At 54.8% G+C, this 20,352-nt stretch overlaps 1 protein-coding gene across 3 annotated transcripts; it reads left to right on the top strand.

Annotated features, from left to right (window-relative positions):
- Positions 1 to 187: 187 nt before the first annotated feature.
- SIRT2 (sirtuin 2) lies at positions 188 to 20,091 on the top strand. 3 transcript variants are annotated; one of them, XM_069458584.1, is made up of 17 exons: positions 188 to 254; positions 1,074 to 1,120; positions 3,085 to 3,090; positions 4,253 to 4,301; positions 4,728 to 4,841; positions 8,351 to 8,392; positions 8,549 to 8,655; positions 8,768 to 8,824; positions 9,461 to 9,529; positions 15,492 to 15,621; positions 17,530 to 17,589; positions 17,883 to 17,938; positions 18,041 to 18,117; positions 18,197 to 18,248; positions 18,910 to 18,980; positions 19,092 to 19,158; positions 19,282 to 20,091. In XM_069458584.1, the coding sequence occupies exons 1-17, from the start codon at positions 239 to 241 to the stop codon at positions 19,438 to 19,440; spliced, it is 1,179 nt and encodes a 392-aa protein (XP_069314685.1). In that variant the 5' UTR covers positions 188 to 238; the 3' UTR covers positions 19,441 to 20,091. The 3 variants fall into 3 exon arrangements, with proteins under 3 accessions (XP_069314685.1, XP_069314684.1, XP_069314686.1); XM_069458583.1 differs by lacking the exon at positions 3,085 to 3,090 and having other exon boundaries at positions 19,282 to 20,090; XM_069458585.1 differs by lacking the exons at positions 1,074 to 1,120; positions 3,085 to 3,090 and having other exon boundaries at positions 248 to 254; positions 19,282 to 20,086.
- Positions 20,092 to 20,352: the final 261 nt, after the last annotated feature.

Genomic DNA, 20,352 nt, shown 5'->3' with positions numbered 1-20,352 from the left:
CGGGCGCCCTTTACCAACATGGCTGCCGACGCCAGGCCCTCTGGGACTCGTAGTTCGGCCCTCGCGTGTCTTCCTCACCTAAGGGGGGCGTGCTTCGGTTGCTGCAAGGAAAGCCGCTATGCGGCCGCGAGGGCTGCTGGGAGTTGTCGTTCTCTGGCCTATCCCTGCCCTCCTGTTTCCGGTGCCATCACGGGGCAGAGCGGTCGGTGACAGCCCCGAGGGCCCCCGCCCCGCGCCCATGGCCGAGCCGGACCGTGAGTCGGGGGCCCCGGAGGGAGGCTCGGGCCGCGCCGGGGCCTGGCTGAGGGCTTCAGGCCCCGGGGCCCGATGGCGGGCACGGTGGGGCGGGAAATAGGAACTGCTTGAGGGAATGGGATTCGGAGGGCTGTTGGCTAAGCCGTCCATATTGCTAGGTTGGTGGGTTTCTGGATAGCAAGGTTTTAAGGGTCCGTTTACTATGTCCGTTTGCCAAGTTACCAAGGTTTCCCGCACCTTGGTTGCTAAGGCCCCTCGTTGCTAAGAACATAGGTTGCCGCGGTCCGGGTTGCTTAAGGGTACCTGGTTGTCACGGGCAACTGTAGCATGCCAGAGGACCCCTGATGTCCCCTCCTATCTCTTGCCCCTAGTACCTGTGCCTCTCTTAAACCTACCACTTCCACTGCACCTCCTCCCAAACCCGCCTCCGAGCAGAGGTATCTCTTCTCTTCCTTTCCAAACTTCCCTGTGCCTTGTAAACCTAACCCTCCCTGCGCGGGCGCTTACACTCTACTATGTCCATTCCAACTCCCCCTAAGTCTTCCTTCATGCCCTGTATTCCCTACTTTCTCCTCCCTCTCCTCCTAAAGCTTCCCTCCCCAGCCGCTCTGCCCCTCACTAACCACCCCTCCTGGCAGCGCCTTGCCCTCTAATAAGATCTGCTTTTCTGCATCCCCTCCCTCCCTCTACCATTTTTATCACCACCCTGACCCCAGTGTAACTAGGTGGGTGGGTCTTCTTGCCCCCCCACTGCCACTTTGAACCCTTTCATTCCCCCTTAACCATTCTCCCCACTGTAACCACGTCTGCTCCCCCAGCCTCTGACTCTCTGGAGGACCAGGCAGGGAAGGTGCAGGAGGCTCAGGTGAGATGGGGGAAAGGGTGGAGGGAAGGAGAGAGACGGACTTGTTCCCACATCCCGCACTGGGGGGAGGTGGCAGAGGGCAGACAGTTACCCCAGGGCCTGGGATCATTGCTCCCCATCCCTCGCCCCACCCGGTGCAGTCTCCTGGGGAACAGTGGATTCTGGGGACTGTCGGAGGAGAGCGAGCAGCCTTAACCCCAGGCCTGCTCTCCCAAACTTTCTTCTTTCCTTGCCACTTCCTGCTTCCCCCCGCCCCCATTGCCTCCCGCATCCCTTTGGAACAAAATTTGTGCTGGGCCTGGAAGGGACAGGTATTGGATTTTGTCTCTGAACTCACAGATCTCACAGGCGAGTGATGAGAAAATTACCCTACAGAGTGATTATGAAAGTAGCTTAGGGGAGCTTAACTCTGTTAACTATGTAGGAGCCCAGGGTTAACTCTGTGGGCCACAGAAGATTCTAGGCAGGCCCTTCCCTGGAGTAATCTACAGGCTGGTCTGGCAGTCACACTGAGACAGAGACACATAAGTGAAGAGTGACTTAGAATTTCCTTAGACAAGGTGAGAAATGGTGTTCCATGCAGAGGGTATGGTTTGTGCAAAGAAATGGGGCATGAAAGAGTGTGATGTGTTGCGTGGCTGCCCAGCTGGGGGTGGTCAGCTAACTGCAGGCAAGACTAGCATTTATTGACTACTCACTCCTGCTGGGCACTCAGCTCGGTGCTTTATGTATATCATCTCATTTAATCTTCCCAGCCTCCCTATGGGGGCTAAGGCCTACATGGCCATTTTACAGATGAAAAATTGAGGCAGAGTTGTTGAGTAGCTTGTCCTCTGTCCGTCAGCTACAAGAGCAGCGAAGGGTTTGAAACCCACAGCACTGGGCACACTGCCTTCCAGACGCTGCAGGGAGAGGTAGACAGGCCCCCTGCCAGCACTTCCAGCTCCCCCTTAGGCCAAGTCACCCCTACATGCTGGGCAGGTCCCTTGAGTCCCTCCACAGAGCTTCACTGTCTGCAGCCTGAAAGAATGCCAGCCCACCCACACCCACGAGATCGCTTTTCAGATGTAGGGCAGTACAGAAGCAGGGGTTAAAATACCGCATAATGCCATTGATTCCGACTTGGTGGGAATTTAAAAAAAATAACTAAGTGCAGCAGGGCGATGCTGAGGGTATAAGAGCCTCCTGTTAGCCTGTGACGTGTCACTCGCCTGGCTCCCAAAGCACAACTACTGTCAGACAAAAAAGTTTAACGTTAAGAAGGGATCCTCAGTCCCAAAGAGGGAGATGCAAGGGTGTAAATTGCAGCATTGTTCCTAATAGGGCAAAACTGGAAACAGTCCAAATGGCTGTCAGTACACGGGTTAAATGGACTATGGTTCCTCCATACAATGCAATACTATGTAGCTGCGTAAAAGGATGAGGTGAGTCTATGGTATATTGTTCTGTGGAAAACGCAAGGTACAGCGTCATACTATAGGGTATGACCTCTTTCTGCAAAAATAATGAGTTTTTATATGCAGACGGAAAGTCTAGAGTAATTACCATTGGACTGTTGACAGTCGCTATCTCAGTGGGGGTGGCACGGGGAATTACAAGGCAAGTGCCCCAAGTTATACATTGTCTAATGGTTACAGTTTTTGCAAAGCTCGTACAATCTTAAAAAGCAATACAAAATGTTTAATATGTTTAGAAGGGAGGTTTTTATTCAAGAAAGCTTGGACGCAGAGCAGTAAGTGAGCAGGGCAGGGAGGTTGTGTGTTTTTGAGCAGGAGAGTGGGTTGATCGGACTGTGTTTTTGTGAGAGCCACTGCGGGGCCCAGCCCAGGCCTGCACGCAGCAGGCGTTGGTTCAGTGGAAGAGGGTTCTGGGGCTCCTGCCTGCGGCTGGACCCTGTTCTCAGTGCTGGCCATTCAGTGGTGAACACACAAAGTCCTGGCCCTCGTGGAGCTGACATCCCAGAGGACTCTGTAGATGTCTGTGGTTGAATGATGGAGACGGGAGAAGCCAAAGAGAAGGGCCTCTAAAGTAGAGGAGTGGGCTGTCCCCGACAGGCCATCGCGTGCTGGGTAGCAGGGCGCGTCAGAGGTGGAGACTAAGACCGAAGCCTAGGTGGCAGGACCCCCTGGGGAGAGGACTGGCTGAGCCAGGTGGAGCCCTGGGGAAGGGAGAAGGGGTCTGCAGAGGGCCCTGAGGAGGCTGAGTGGACATGCGTGGGGCTGAAGGGCTGTGGCAGGAGGGAAAGGAGGGAGGCGGGGACAGGAGACATCTGGAAGACCAGGGGGGCAGTGAGACCAGACTGAGATGGGGCCAGGGAGGGGAAGTAGGTTTGGGGAGAGATGCTAAGGACAGTTTAGCACACATTGGCAGTGAGGGGGGGTTGTCACCTTTGGGGCAAGGTGTCCTGGAGGCTGCAGAAGCCCCGGATCTGGGGACAGAAAGGCGTCATCTTGAGCAACTAGGCTAAGGCCACTGGCACGGATGAGGCAGGTAGCCCAGAAGAGTGGAGAGAGAAAGCAGAGAGGCCCAGAGACTTGCGATTTGGGAGCCCGACCAAGGGGAGGAGCGGAGAGAGGAGAGGAGAGATCGGGGAGGTGTGCATGGTCCTGGGGCTTGGAGCAGGGGGCAGATAGGCCGCGCAGGGTGAGCGCCCAGCACCAGTGCCATCACTCACAGGAGTGACTTCAACATTATTCATGGGCCTCTGCAGGCCCACCCTCCAGCAGACGGGGGTGAAGGGAGGGCGTGTGATGAGAGCAAGAGCCGGGCTTACTGGGCACTCCCCACTGCCGGGCACTGGTCCCAGCTCCGCACACACGGTAACTCGGAACCCGGTAACTCGGCTCATCCTCAGGACAGCCCGGGAGCTCCATGTCTGAGATGAGCAGCACTGAGACTCAGAACAGTGAAGCCACTCACACAAGGTCGTGCTCCTCGGGAGTAGCAGGGCCAGGTTTCCAACCCAGGCAGCTTGTCCCAGAGCCCTGATGCTGGCCCCAGCACTGTCCCTGCACTGCCCCTCACTTCCTCAGGGCCACAGCCTTTTCCCCAAACCTGGTGTCACCCCCCTGCTGCTTCCTCCCTCCCTAACCCCACTTCTCAGGCCTGGCCACCCCACCCCACCCCTTCCAGGACTCAGATTCAGACACTGAGGGAGGAGCAGCTGGCGGAGAAGCAGAGAGTGAGTATCTTCCTTGGGGGCCCAGGAGCTGGGTTCTGGGAGGGCGGATTTAGGGAAGGGGCTGGGCGATACCCCCTCAACTCCACCAGGAGTGGTGTTCAAAGTATGTAGCAAGGCTGGGTGTGGCAGCTCACGCCTGTAATCCCAGCACTTTGGGAGGAAGGTGGGAGGATCACTTGAGGCCAGAAGTTCAAGATCAGCCTGGACAACAGAGCAAGGCCCTGTCTCAAAAATAAATAAATAAAGTATGTAGCGACAGGTTCATTGCCAAGGCCAGGGCAGGCTCCTAGAGGCCCCTGGCCAGGCCAGGCATTGTGCCTGTTGTTGTGAGGAGGCTGGAGGACCCCAGGGCTGGGGAGGATGTACTGGAGATGTCCCTGCACCCCGGCTGAGTGTCCCCTCACCACGGTCTCTCTTTTTGGTCAGTGGACTTCCTGCGGAATTTCTTCTCCCAGACGCTTAGCCTGGGCACCCAGAAGGAGCGTCTGCTGGACGAGCTGACCTTGGAAGGGGTGGCCCGATACATGCAGAGCGAGCGCTGTAAGTCCCCACCCCCACACCCCTGCTCAAAGCGGCTTAAGCCAGAAAAGGAGTGTGTTAACTCTGCAACCAGCATCCAGCTTTGAGCGTGGCTGGAGCCAGGTGCTTCCGCGTTGTCAAAAATCTTGACTCTCAGGCCGGGCGCGGTGGCTCACGCCTGTAATCCTAGCACTCTGGGAGGCCGAGGCGGGTGGATTGCTCAAGGTCAGGAGTTCGAGACCAGCCTGAGCGAGACCCCGTCTCTACTAAAAATAGAAACACATTATATGGACACCTAAAAATCTATATAGAAAAAATTAGCCGGGCATAGTGGCGCATGCCTGTAGTCCCAGCTACTCGGGAGGCTGAGGCAGTAGGATCGCTTGAGCCCAGGAGTCTGAGGTTGCTGTGAGCTAAGCTGACGCCACGGCACTCACTCTAGCCTGGGCAACAAAGTGAGACTCTGTCTCAACAAAAAAAAAAAAAAAAAAAAAATCTTGACTCTCTCTGGGGCTATTTTTCTCAGTTGGAGTGAAGGTAACTCCTGGCAGCTCCTCGTGCAGGTTCCACCGGCCTCGCAGCTGCCGCGGAAAGAGAGCTCCTTTTTCCCGGTTCTTCTAAGTTATGTAATAGACAATTTATTATATATAACCAATTTAATTGTAAATTTATATAATTTAATTTTTATATTTTTTTTTTTTTTTTTTTTTTTTTTGTTGAGACAGAGTCTCACTTTGTTGCCCAGGCTAGAGTGAGTGCCGTGGCGTCAGCTTAGCTCACAGCAACCTCAGACTCCTCGGCTTAAGCGATCCTACTGCCTCAGCCTCCCGAGTAGCTGGGACTACAGGCATGCGCCACTATGCCCGGCTAATTTTTTCTATATAGATTTTTAGTTGTCCATATAATGTCGTTCTATTTTTAGTAGAGACGGGGTCTCGCTCAGGCTGGTCTCGAACTCCTGACCTTGAGCAATCCACCCGCCTCGGCCTCCCAGAGTGCTAGGATTACAGGCGTGAGCCACCGCGCCCGGCCAAATTTAATTTTTAATGTGACTGTGTGTAGCACTCAGCTTGGTAGATTCCTAAGAATACAACAGTCATGGCCGGGCGTGGTGGCTCACGCCTATAATCCTAGCACTCTGGGAGGCTGAGGCGGGTGGATTGTTTGAGCTCAGGAGTTTGAGATCAGCCTGAGCAAGAGCGAGACCCTGTCTCTACTAAAAAAATAGAAAGAAATTATATGGACATCTAAAAATATATACAGAAAAAAATTAGCTGGGCATGGTGGCACATGCCTGTAGTCTCAGCTACTCAGGAGGCTGAGGCAGGAGGATCCCTTGAGCCCAGGAGTTTGAGGTTGCTGTGAGCTAGGCTGATGCCACGGCACTCTAGCCTGGGCAACAGAGTGAGACTCTGGCTCAAAAAAAAAAAAGAATACAACAGTCAGCACGGGTGAGCAGGCGTGAGCTGGCTGCGGCACGCACGGGCAGGGTGACTAACCCAGATCATTGCCCAACTGTCCCTCGGGACTCTGCGCACCGCTGGGAACAGAACTGGCTCCAGCGGGCCCAGGTTGAGTCATGCCCGCCCCTGGACCACGCGCCCTGTCTCTGATTGGCCAGAGCTGGGTCACATCTACATTTCTGAGTGAATCGCTGTGCTCTGACTGACCAGGCCTGTGTCGTCCAATGAGGATGATGGTCGTGGTCTCTAACTCATAGGGCCACTGGGGACTCAGCAAGTTGATATAGACATGGGTGCTTAGAGCGCAGCTCGGGGCCCAGCAAGAGCGGTATGGTAGTGGCTGTGGTGGGTATTGCAGGGAGCTTGTTTCAAGTGTGGCATATAGGTGTCTGGTTACTGGGTCACCATGAAATTTATATTTCTTGCCACAAGTTGAGGTCACCGAAGTCTGAGAAACCAGGCCCTCAGCAGTCCTCGACTCGAACAATCGACCCTTTGAGGGTCCTGAACAGCCTTTTGTTGAGGACGTCTTCTCTAGTTTCCCATCCTCTGGGACAGCTGTCTCTGTCCCCAGCCGGCCGGGCCACTGCCCTGAGCCTCCACCCTGGGGCAGGCCGGGCGGCTGTCTGCAGCATCCTCTGGCCTGGGGGCCCAAGGAGAACACGGGCAGCGGCTGCAGGCATTTGTTCACTCTGCCCTCTTGCACCTGGGCTCTGGGGTAATGGCTCCCGAGGGTGCCCGTGAGGGGCCAGTAATAAATAATAACAATTAATCGGCCCTCAGCGTTTGCCAGGCACCAGGTTGTCCTCTTATTTGATCTTCACGTTCTTCCTATGAGGTCATTACGGGAGTGATCTGGACAGAGGAGGAAACTGAGGCATGAAAGATTGTGACCTGGTGCAGAGTCAAACAGCTGCCAAGTGGCAGAGTCAGGATTTGACCCCAGGTCCGCCGAATCCAAAGCACACTCTCCCCCTGGCTTGGTCCCCACTGGATCCAACCAGCTCGGCCTGCTGGCCTCCCGGAGACAAAGCTGAGGGCTTTGCTCACCCTCGCTGCCTTCCCCTGGACAGACACCCTAGAGGCGCCTGATTCATAGGGTGTCACATCTGTGTCTGTCCGTCAGCTGACAGGCAGATGCCAGGCTACTGCGTGGCAGGGCTGGCCGCCAGCCGGCAGCTGAGGCAGCAGAAGGGCTGTTTCTGCTCAGCCCAGTGTGCTTGGAAAAGGAGTCAACCTTCTACTGCATCTTTTATGAAAACTGGTAAACATGGGGGAGCAAGGTGCCTATGGGTATGCAAAAAATCAGGGGTCTAAGGAAGTTTAGTACAATTGACTCAAAGAACAATAGCAAACACACGTTTAGTGTTTGGTGCCAGGCCCAGATCTGAGCTTTACGTGAATTAATTCATTCTTTCAGCAGCCCTGTGGAATCAGGACTGTAATTATGCCCATTTTACAGAGGAGGAGGCTGAGGCCCAGAGTAGTGGTATGAGCCATAGAGCCAGGGTTTGGCTTAAGCTCTCTATTCTCCGCTGCATGTTGCCAAGAGTGGCAAACCTTTGATCTTTGGTCTTCGGTCTTCACCTGAAAATCAGCAGGCTTCAGGTGGCTGCTGTGTGTTTGATTACGGAGGGAAGTCATGTAATGGAAGAATGTATAGACTGTGCTAGGGGGAGGTGGCCATCCCAGGTTGTATCCAGAAGGTGAGTGCTACCTGAGATTGTTATTAATAGAATGACCAGGGAATGCGCCTTCCTACCCTCCCTCCCCCAGCCCTCTCACTGAGGTCTCATGCAGGGTTTTGTCTTGGTCTAGTTAGGAGGATAAACTTCTCCTCAAGTGGCCTTTTCTCGAGTCTTTCTAAGCTGGTGTAATTTCAGTGATTTCATTTTCCCCTGGCAGGCTGTTTCATGAGTTGACTATATGACCTCTTGTTGGTTTCCTTATCTGTAAAATGGGGATGTTAACACTAACCCGCCCAACACTGTTGGGAGGACTATAGGTGGTGTTATTTTAGGAGCTGAGCAAATCGTGTAAAATGATGCATAAATTCCTCCCCTCCAGGTCGCAGAGTCATCTGTCTGGTGGGAGCTGGAATCTCCACATGTAAGTACCCCCTACCCCCAGCAACTGCCCGTAGGAATGAGGGACCCTTCCCAGCAGCCCGGGGGACGACCTTTCTGGGCCCTGGCCTGGGAGGGTCAGACTGACATAGATGGGGCAGCATCCCTGACGGACTGATCCCTGCGCCTCCTCCCCCAGCCGCAGGCATCCCCGACTTCCGCTCTCCGTCCACGGGCCTCTACGCCAACCTGGAGAAGTACCACCTCCCCTACCCGGAGGCCATCTTCGAGATTGGCTACTTCAAAGTAGGTGCTCTCCCAGGAAGGAGCACTGTGATGAGGGGAGGAGACTAGGGTCGCTGGGCTCCACCCCTCATCTCACCCGGGGCATCTGGCCCTCTGGCTTTCTCTCCAACAGAAACATCCGGAACCCTTTTTTGCCCTTGCCAAGGAATTCTACCCCGGGCAGTTCAAGGTGAGATAATTGTTTGCAGAGGGGGAAGAGGAGAGGCTGGGGGACAGCAGGCATGGGAAGGCCCCCCAGGGCCCTTCAGACATTAAGTACTTGGGTGCCGGGCCCTGACTGCCGGGGCTCAACTCCTGGTCCCTCATTGCCTCATCTTGTGACCTTCACCCTCAGTTTTGCCGTCTGTCAAATGAAGCTGATATGTACTATCTGAGAACAGGTGCTGGGAGGCTTCAACACGTTAATAACGCACGTGAGAGCCCAGACCCTGGAGCCAGGCTTCCTGGGCGTGAGCCCCAGGCCGCAGCTTCCCAGCCGTGTGCCTTTCATGACAGTCCACCTCCCCATGCCTCGGTTTCCTCATCTGTGAAATGGGGATAATTTTGTGTGTGTGTGTGTGTGTGTGTGTGTGTGTGTGATCACATGTCATTTTTTTTTTTTTATTTCATCTTATTGTTATGGGGGATACAGAATTGCAGGTTACATACGTTGCCCAAATGGGGATAATGATGGTCTTTTCACGAGGTCATTGTGATGATTCCTTGAGGTAAAACAGTCACAGTGTCTAGAACGTTCCCGGCACATGGCACCTGCGTGCAAATGTTCTCCACTGTTATCAACGTTGTCGTGCTTCCTCCCCTCCAGCCGACTGTCTGTCACTACTTCATGTGCCTGCTGAAGGAGAAAGGGCTGCTCCTGCGCTGCTACACGCAGGTAGGCCGGCCGCGGGCGGCCTGCGGGGAGAGGGCAGGGCGGGCGGCAGGGCACGGTGCCCTCGGCGGAGGGGCGGAGCTGCATGCCCAAGAGCTCGGGTGGTGACGCAGGTAGACGCAGGTCGGGGCTTGGCCCGCTGCCTCCTTGCTGGGGAACTTGCGGTGAGTCATTTCCTCTCAGCCTCAGTTTCCCCTTCTAGGAAACGAGGGCCAGAACAGCTCTGCCCTCCCAGGTCTGCGGTGAGGTGGCAATGAACTCCTCTCAGGGCCATCCCATGTGGGCTGGGAAAGGACCCGTATCTGAGGGGACACCATTTACGCCACAGACAGCCCAGATTTCATATTTGTCATGAGCGTTTTTCCAGCAGATGACACCAAAGTGACTTGCTCTAACAAAATCAGCACACTATGACAGTTTTCCAGCAGGTGGATACTGTGTCTTAAGGAAGGGGTGCCCTTTTATAATTGGCACAGTTATAATAAACACGACGCTGCATGTGCCTTGGGGCCATGGCTCAGAGATGTCAGGTGCTTAGCCAAGGGCCCCTCCCTAGGGTACACAGCAAGGACTGGCTTCTGGACTAGTCGGCGTGACTTTAGGTTCTCATACCAGTAACGGTGAAAATCGTTTGTGCCTCTGCCTGTTTGCGAACGTGTATTGAAATCACACGATGCACTGCAGCAGTATTCACGCGTGCTACAGATAATACCTCAGACCCAAGGTTATAAAATAGAGACGTAACTCTTGAGGATAAATAGGTGTTCTAGTATTTTCTTCCTGCACCGGGCAGTTTGGCACTTGCAGCTTTGGAAGCTGCCACCAGGGGGAGGACAAATTCTTTTTAGATCCCGATTTCTCAAGCCTAGGCAGGTGTTCCTAGCTGGGGCTGGGGGTGGAGGCGGGGGAGGAGACAGCCTCCTCCTTCTAAGAGGGGACCAGGCTCAGAATAAACCTGACCCTTCCGCCCAGAGTCAGTTTTATTCACAGGACGTGGCTAGACGTGATACAAACAGCTCGCTTGAAGCCCAGCGCTTTCTGTGCCTGGGTTCATGAAACCCGCCCCAAGGCCCTCCTGGCATCCTTGTCTGTCAGCTTTTGTCACGAGGAATGTCTACTGAGTTGATACTTGACTTCGAGGAGCGAGACAATGAGCAAGATGGAGAAATCACATACCTAGTGTGTCAGATGGTGACAGTCTCTGGAGCACAGTTGCGGAAGGGGCCATCAGAAGCGCAGTGGGGGTGGGGGTGCTGTTGTTAAAAGGTGCTCAGGGGAGGCCTCACTGAGAAGGTGACATTTAAGCAAAGACCTGTAAGAGGAGAGGGAAGGAGCCTTGAGGTTGTCTGGCACAGGAATGTGTTACAAAGGGTATAGCCAGTGCAAAGGTCCTGAGGCGGGACTGTATTTGTTGAAAGAATCCGAGAAGCTGGATGTGCATGAGCAATGAGGACAGTGGGAGGAGAGAGAGGAGGAGATGAGGTCCGGGAGGTGATGAGGGTAGATCATATAGGGCCTTGTGGACTGCAGGGAGGAATCTGACCTTGACCCTGAGTGAGGGGGACCCCTGGGAGGGTTATGAGCAGGGAGGGCCATGAGCTGACTCAAGCGTTCACAGACTTTTCTGGCTGTGTGTGGGGACAGAAGGGGGGGCGGTGGGGAGGGGGATTCCGAGACCAGCCAGGAGGCTGCTGCTATGGTCCAAACAGGAGGGGCTGGAGGCCGGGGCCGGGGTGGGGGCCGCCGAGCCGGGAGAAGGGGGCAGGTTGTGAATTGATTTGGAAGGCGGAGCAGCAGGACTTGCTGATGGATTGGCTGTAGCCATGACAGAAAGGGTGGAGTCAAGGACAACGTGGCAGCTTTCAGCCCGAGCACCCGCTGCTTCGTACTGAGCTGGCGGGAAGTGCAGGTGCCGGGGCAGGTGAGGAGCTGGTGAGAGGCACGTGCGGATCGAGCTGCCCGACAGACGGACACCCACCCGGAGGGGAGGACGTCTGGACTTGAGCGGAAAGGTCCCAGCTGCAGAAGCGGCATGTGGGTGATGTTTCGGCTCCCCAGACAGAATGGGAAACCGAGGCCGGGGCGAAGGGCGCTGCCAGGGCACTCGGTGCACTGGATGCCCAGCTCTGTAGGAAGGACAAAACCCCACGCTTGCCCACCACGGCTCGTCAACAGCGTGCCATTTCCCACGCACGCCCACGTCGGAACATTCTGGGTGCATGTGAAATACGCAGGCGTCTCCCCCACTATGGATTTAACCACACATACATATTGAAAATGGCATATTACATAAAACATATAAAGGCAGGAAAAAGCTCTACTCTCACGTTTCATGAAACCGTTTTATTCAAACGTGTCACCCTCTTATTCAACCTCAACCACTTCTTGAGTCACTGACCCAGTTTTCTGGGACACATTGTCTTCATGTCTTTCTGAATTGTGATGATATAGCACTTTTGAGGCTCTGTATGATGCTATTTTTATCTCAGGGCACAAGTATCCATTCAAACATTTGGACAGTTGTCTTGTTCATTCAAGTCGCTGTGATCTCCACAGCAAAACGACCTTTAGTTCTTCCAAATTATATTCGTGGTATTTGCACTGTACAGGAGGTTCCGTACCTGGCTTTATTCACTTAACCTTTTTTTTTTTTTTTTTTTTTTTTTTGAGACAGAGTCTCAGTCTGTTGCCCGGGCTAGAGTGCTGTGGCATCAGCCTAGCTCACAGCAACCTCAAACTCCTGGGCTCAAATAATCCTTCTGCCTCTGCCTCCCGAGTAGTTGGGACTACAGGCATGTGCCACCATGCCCAGCTAACTTTTTCTATTTTTAGTAGAGACAGGGTCTCGCTCTTGCTCAGGCTGGTCTTGAACTCCTGACCTTGAGCAATCCTCCCACCTCAGCCTCCCAGAGTGCTAGGATTACATGTGTGAGCCAATTGTGCCCGGCCCACTTAACCTCTTGTCCAGAAAACCCTTCCATCTCCACACCCACGTTGCAGCTTTTTAAAAGCTGAGTCTGATTCTTCTGTGAGCACTTCGCCTTCATTTGCAGATTTGAAAGCGATTGTCACAGCTGGGGAGAGTGCCTCAGCCCCCGCCACCACGTCACTCTCCTCAGCCTACACATAGTTCAGACGGGGAAAAAAGGAGAGCATTGTTTGAGGGGAATATGCTTAGTTTTAAAACACACAGGAGGGCTGGGTGTGGTGGTATAGGTCTATAGTCCCAGCTACTCGGGAGGCCGAGGCAGGAGGATTGCTTGAGCTCAGAAGTTTCAGGTTGCTGTGAGCTATTTTGAGGTGACTGCACTCTAGCCTGGGTGATAGAGCAAGACCTTGTCTCAAAAATAAAAAATTAAAAATGTAAGAGAGGCCGGGCGCGGTGGCTCACGCCTGTAATCCTAGCACTCTGGGAGGCCGAGGTGGGCGGATCGTTTGAGCTCAGGAGTTCGAGACCAGCCTGAGCAAGAGCGAGACCCCATCTCTACTAAAAATAGAAAGAAATTATATGGACAGCTAAAAATATATATATAGAAAAAATTAGCCGGGCATGGTGGTGCATGCCTGTAGTCCCAGCTACTCGGGAGGCTGAGACAGGAGGATCGCTGGAGCTCGGGAGTTTGAGGTTGCTGTGAGCTAGGCTGACGCCACGGCACTCACTCTAGCCTGGGCAACAGAGTGAGACCCTGTCTCAAAAAAAAAAAAAAAAAAAAAAATGTAAGAATATCACGCCACTCAGAAGGCAGTAAGTGGCAGTTCGTGAGCTGTGCCTGCCGATGGCTCCAGCAGGGTGGGGACAAGAGCATAGCCCCAGCCCCGGCTCAGGGCCTGAGCTGTGTGCCTTGATGTGGGGCCCCCACATCACCCAGAGGAAGTGACACCTTCCTCCATTTGCACAGATGCCCTGTGTGGGCCCAGAGCCACCCTGCCATTCATGGTGTTTGGATCAGTGACACAATGTTTTGAGACAAAAGACAAGCCAAGGTGTAAAAATCAGGAGATGTCACGTGAAAGTCCAGACTTCAAGTCTCTCCTGAAACTCTGGAGGCGCTGGCCACGCCCCAGGAGGCTTTCCCGGGGACAGCTGTTGGCTGGAGTCCAGTGGCTGCTGCCCACCCTGGGAACTGCCCACCAATTGCCCGGGCCCCACCAGCCTGCTTCCCGCAGGACGCCAGGCTGTGTCAGTTGCTGTGTGTCATCATGTGTCCCTTGTTGCTTTTCCTGTCGTGGAGGACTATTTCCTGGCGTCATGATCCCCAGCTGCTCTCCCTAGAGGCCACTGCTGTGACCTGTTCTTGTGTCTCCTTTGGAGCTATTCATACCCAGCCAAACAAATACACAAGCTCATATATTCTTTTTTTACATTCTATACATAACGCCTTTGTTCTTCTTCATCTTTCTTTTACTTTACTTTTCTTTGGTGTTTTTTTTTTTTTTTTTTTTTTGGTAAGACAGGGTCTCTCTTTGTAGCCCAAGCTGGAGTACAGTGGCACAATCATAGATAGGTCCCTCCAGCCCCAAACTCCTGGACTTCCTGGGCCAAAGCGATCCTCCTGCCTCAGCCTCCCAAGTAGCTGGGACTACAGACACATGCCACCACACCTGGCTAATTTACTTATTTAATTTTTTAGAGCTGGGGGTCTTGCTATGTTGCCCAGGCTGGTCTTGAACTCCTGTCCTCAAGTGATCCTCTTGCCCTGGCCTCCCAAAGTGCTGGGATTACAGGCATGAGCCACCATGCCTGGCCTGTTCTTCTGCATTTCTTTTTTTATTCACTACCCCCCAAATCTATACCTTTTGGGGTGAGGCACCTTTTAGCATCTTGGAGAGATTATTTCATAGCAATATATCCAGATCTGCCTGATTCTTGTTTGTTTGTGGTTTCTCGATGAACAGTGTTGCCAGAGAATAACACATTTAGGGGGTTAGTTTGCGTGCGTGTTGCTTACGTACGCGTCGGGGAGTCGGTTAATAGACTGAGTCAGGTACCAAAGGCAAAGCCAGGGTTTAGAGCGGAGAGGGGAGAAGTTACAGAGACACTAGGAAGAGTGACAGTAGCTCTTGGGGACATGTTTTGGAGATAAGCTGATTACTGGCAGGGAGCAGAGAAGGCAGACAGGGCAGTCTGCCCTTGAAGGGAAACCCTTTCCCCTGTTCATTGAGCCTTTGGGAAACTTTATAAGCTCAGCCGGGGGCCACAGATGACAGGCCACCTCTGTGTCCTCTGTCAGCACCTGTTTCAGCAGCATTCCTCATGGGCAAAGAAAAGCTGCTCCCGAGGGGCTGGGTGTTTTAAGAAAAATGAGAGAACACAAATGTCCGTGTGGAAAAGAATGTTCTTACCTGTTTAATATAGAAAGTATCTCTGTCTTGAAAGAATACAGGTTAATATGCCATCTGTGAAACAGACCATAGAAAGATCCCTGACTGCTAAATAGGAAAACAGTGTGATTAAAACCCAGTGAGCCCTCCTGATTCATTTATTCATGTTACTGTTTGGCCAGGGCTGACACATACAGTTGTGCAGGTTGGGTACTGTACAAGGATACCACATCTGAGGGGCTCCATTTACAGCAGAGGCATTATAAATTTATACATTTATTTCAATAAATTTCTGGCAGGTAGCAGTAAAGCATCTGCTTCCAGCAGAACAATGTTTCTGAGAAACGGAAGCAAAGTGGCCCGAATTTGCAGAAAAACACCATATGGGCTGCGGTGGCAATGGGCCTGGCTTCACAGACATTTGAGTCTGAGCCCCGCCCTTAAGCTGCCGTGACTCTTACCCTTCAGTGGCACCATCAGATGAACAGAACAGTTTTCAGACACACTCTGCCACCTGCTTCCCCCTCCGTCCTCTCTTGCCCTGTCCCAACTATCCCACTCGCTTCTCGTGGCCTCAGCTCCCCGCTCTGCCTTCTGGCCACGAGCTGGGCGGCTCACTCACTCCTGACCCTCTTCCCGCCAGAACATAGACACCCTGGAGCGAGTGGCGGGGCTGGAGCCCGAGGACCTGGTGGAGGCCCACGGCACCTTCCACACGTCGCACTGCATCAGCCCCCTCTGCCGGCGCGAGTACTCGCTGAGCTGGATGAAAGGTGAGGCTGGCGGCACCCCGAGGGCGGTCCCCTGCTTGCTGGCCCTTCCTCAGTGCCAGGAGCTGGGTCTGCACACAGTGGCCACGGTTCCGCCCTGCCCAGCTCTTTGGCTCTTTATAGTAGGTGCTGGTGGCCCCTGAAGATTTGAGGTGGCGATGGCGATTTATCGCTCCCCACACCACCTCACATCCGGGTTGCCATGGGCACAAGCTCCAGACCACGTCCAGCTCTACTCAGAGTCGGGCCCTAAATGGCCACGTGGCCTGTTCTGGGTGGTCATGACTCCGTAGCTCTGTGTCCCTTCCCATCTTGCAAGAAAGGCTCATTGTGGCAAATGCAACTGCTTTCCAAGAAGATCAGCACCATCCGATAGAACTTTCCGAGACCAGGGAAAAGTCCCCTCTCTGCATCGTCCAGTGTGGCAGCCACTTGCTGCTGTGGCTATTGAGCACTTGAGATGTGGTAGCACAACTGAGGAACTGAATTTTTTCTTTTACTTAATGTTGATTAAATTGTAAAAGTCAGGCAGGGCACAGTGGCGCACGCCTGTAATCCCAGCTGCTCGGGAGGCTGAGACCGGAGGATCACTTGAGCCCAGGAGTTTGAGGTTGCAGTGAGCTATGATGATGTCACTGCAGTGCAGCCCAGGCAACAGAGCAAGACCCTGTCATGCACACACAAAAAAAACTGGAAAAGTCATCTATGGCTTTGACTACCATTTTGGCCAGCACAAGCAGAAGCTGCGGAGCGGAGTGGGATAGACACAGGCTGGGTGGGGAGCCAGAAGCTGTCGCTGGGAGTACAGACCTCGGGGCTTGCTAGGGTCAGAGCCCCTGTTCATGGAAGGACAGAGTGTCCAGAAAGAAAATCAACCAATCTGTGTGTCTTGACCGCCTGGGAGAGCCTATTTCTGACGTCCATTGTGCTAATTAAGAAGCCACTTATTTCACGCAGGGAAAGCCATGTCTGACATTCTTTATGCGGACTTAACAAAGCCTCTGGTGTCCATGCGAGATAAGGACAGCGGCAGCATTTGTAGCAGGGCCTCTAGAGTGTGGCTTTTCTGATAAAACGCCAGCTGACACCCCTAGGCTAAGGATCCCTGAATAGCCCCACTGCACACAGCTGGCGCCAGGGTACAATTCACATCACCCCGTTATGTCTCCTTTATAGCAGTGTCACACGCATCACTCACAAATACCGTTCTGTCGATGCAAAAATATTTTAAAGTAAATTATAGACGTTAAAACAATGCTTTGTAAATGTTTGTTGAATGAATGAATGAATGGTTGAATGAAGCGGTTAGAATTCTGGGGGTTGCAAGTGACAGAAATGCTTTCAACCTTCCTAAATCCATGAGCAATAAATAGAAGGATGGTTGTCACAAGGATGGTACATGTTTGGGGGGTGGGGGGCGGGGGTCTGTCAGAGAACCCAAGGGTGGGAAGCAGCTTGGCCTGAGATTTTGTCCCCACCCCAAGATCATCTGCGTGTTCTTCCCGCTCTCTTCTCGCCACTGGGGATCACCAGGGCTCTCTGACCCAGGGGGAAGTAGGGCTGCCCTCAAAAACCCACTGGAAAAACTTGACTTTGCGAGTCCGGATTCCCCAGGTGGGGGGTGGGAGACTCAGTTTCCCTGCAGGGCAAGTGTCTGCTCAGTTCATTCCTTTATTCCTTCCTCACTAGCTGTAGACAGCGGTGCTGGGAGCCAGCCTTGGAAGCCCAGGGGTGCAGGGACAGTTCTCTAAGACGGGAGGTCTTTTCCGAGCAAGGCGGACACCCCCGCACATTCCCCAGGGGCTGAGGTGTGCGTGTGGACAGGGGAAGAAGGGGTGGCCGGGGGGAGGCTGCAGCCCCCAGCCCAGGGCCTCTTACCGCCTTCTCTCCCTGCCCCTTCCCCACACTCAGAGAAGATCTTCTCGGACGTGATTCCCAAGTGTGAGAAATGTCAGAGCGTGGTGAAGCCTGGTGAGCCTTGGAGCCAGTGACCTGTCAGGGTGGACTTGGGTGGGGACCCCCTTCCTCCCACTCGCCCCTTCCCAAAGGCCGCTTCCCCCCGACCTCTGGCCACCTCTGTCTCCCTGACCAGTGCCCCAAATCTGTCCTGGGGAGAGCAGGGTTCTGTCCCCCTGGCCGGTCCCCGCCGCTCCCCAACTCCCGCCCCAGCCCTCAGGTCAGCCTCTGCTCCTGCCTGTTCTCTCTGTCTCCCCGTGTCACTGTCACCTTCTGGTTCTCTGTCTGTCCATCCGTCTCCGCCTCAGACATCATATTTTTCGGCGAGAACCTCCCAGCGCGTTTCTTCTCCTGCATGCAGTCAGTAAGTGCTGGGGCCGGGCGGGGGCAGCCCAGGACAGGGAGGGGAAGGCGGCTCGGCCTGGGGAGAGGGTCCCGGGGCCCTCACTGGCCGCTGTCCCCCTAGGACTTCCAGAAGGCGGACCTCCTCATCATCATGGGCACCTCCCTGCAGGTGCAGCCCTTTGCATCCCTCATCGGCAAGTAGGTCGGGGTCAGGCTGTGGGGGGCTGGGGCTGGGGAGCCAGGAAGGCCCTGCCCACTCAGCTGGCCGTCCCCCCAGGGCGCCCCTGTCCACCCCGCGCCTGCTCATCAACAAGGAGAAGACCGGCCAGGTGAGCCCCACTCGTACCGCGTCCTGCCTTGTCCTCACGTGGGTCCTCCCTGCCCTCCCACTAGCTTCCTCGGGAACCAGGAGACAGGCCTCAGAGAGGGTCCCCACTGGAGATCCCCGTGCTTTAGACTCCTCAGCTCAGGCCCGGGGATTCTAGAATCCAGAAGGGTCAGCGTCCAGGCTGCCCTGACTCCCCAGTCTGGGTCATTCAGGACCCTTTTGGGCGAGTGACAGAATTCCAACTCAAACCTGCTGAGGCCAAAAAAGGGATGTCGTGCTTCCTGGGATGGAGGGGTCAGGGCTCGGCTGGACCAGGGTCCTCCCTGGGGCCGTCAGGGGGTCTGCCACTCTTTATCCTGGGGAACCCCTGCTGGGGAGAGTGCCCTACTGGGGAGGGAAACAGGCACTGAGGCCACACAGGCAAAAACAGCATGGGCCAGACACTGTCCCCAGCATTTACATACGTTAACTCGCTGACACCACAGCCGTTTCAGGGGGTCCCTGATTAGCCCCATTCTACAGATAAGGAAACTGAGGCACAGAGAAGCCAAAGTCACTTGACCAAAGTCACAAAGCCGGGATACAAACCCAGGTCACCCGGCTCCAGGGTCTGTGCTCTTAGCTCTCTCCCCGCCCCCACCCCACCGCTCCCTTCCCCGCAGAGGGACCCTTTCCTGGGAATGATGCTGGGCCTGGGCGGCAGCATGGACTTTGACTCCAAGAAGGCCTACAGGTGAGGCCTGGGCCTGGGGCGAGGCGGCAGGGAGGGACGGAGGGCACAAAGGCACAGCTGGCAGGGGCCTCAGACAAGCCTGGGCGCTCTGACTCCCCTGCCGCACTGCAGGGACGTGGCCTGGCTGGGTGACTGTGACCAGGGCTGCCTGGCCCTCGCCGACCTCCTCGGATGGAAGGTGAGGAGGTGGGCGACCCCAGCCTATCCCGAGCCCAGTCCCTGGACCCTACTTCTGCCCCTTGGGTCCTCTGACTCCATGATGTGTGGTGACCTCTGACTTCTGTGAACTTTGCCCCCGCAGAAGGAGCTGGAAGACTTTGTTCGGAAGGAGCATGCCAGAATAGATGCCCAGTCAGGGTCAGGGGCCCCCAACCCCACCACTTCGACTTCCCAGAGGAAGTCCCCACCGCCTGCCAAGGAGGCGGCCAGGACCACCACAGAAGGGGAGAAACCCCAGTGACAGCTGTACCTCCCAGGAAGGACACCCAGCTTCTCGGGGACAGCTGAGCTCAAACCAACCCTGGCTCCCCTAACCTGCAGCTCTTGTCTGGGGCACTCAGAACATCCCCCAATCTCTTAACCACCCCCTCCCAAAACTGGGGTCCCAGCTGCCCCCCACCCGACCTTAGCCAGTCTCTAACATCTAGAGCCAAGTCTTGAGCAGCCCGTCTCTAACAGCCCGCGGTCTCTAACCACTCCAGGGGTAAGGAGAAACCGCCCTAATTTCTAACTGTCCCCAGGAGGCCCCAAAATTTCTAACTATCCCAGGACAGGGAGCTGAGAGCCCCCCACTCTCGCTACTGTTCCCAGGGCCTCTGGCCAAATATACCAAACCTAACCTCCCCCAGGGGTGGGGGCCTTCCACCTATAACTCACACCCGGCGGGGAGGGGCGGCTCTGAGCCTGAAGGGCTCCCTAGTCTCTGCCCTCAACTCCAAGTGGGTGCTGGGCCCCCTCCACTTGGGACCCACTTTCCACATCGGGAGGCCAGAAGACATCACTTATTGGAGACAAATTAAAAAGAAAAACCACTAACTGGCGTCTGTTCCTTTCTGTACGCAGACGGAGGGAGGGGGCTAGATCTTGGGCCACTGAGTAAACCGGCACAACTCCCGGCCCTTGTGAGAAATGGAGGGAAGGGTGGTAAAAGGGGACCCCAGGGGGTGTGTGGGGTCTCATGGCTCTGAGCGCTGGCCCCCCAGCCTGCCAGGGTCCTTCCCTCCCAAAGCCCAGTCTCTTAAGGCCTGAGCCCCCGGAAAGAGAGAGGAAGGTTGACTTCAGATACCCCCAGCCCCGCCTCTTCCCCTGCCCGCTCGGCTTCCTCTCTACGAGGAACACTTTCACTTCCTGCTACTCCAGGCCTCCCCTCCGA

This window comes from Eulemur rufifrons, chromosome 24 (assembly GCF_041146395.1).
Source record: "Eulemur rufifrons isolate Redbay chromosome 24, OSU_ERuf_1, whole genome shotgun sequence".
NCBI classification, from domain to species: Eukaryota; Metazoa; Chordata; class Mammalia; order Primates; family Lemuridae; genus Eulemur; species Eulemur rufifrons.
The sequence above is the reverse complement of the archived record's forward strand: the minus strand, read 5'-3'. Positions and strand labels throughout refer to the sequence as shown.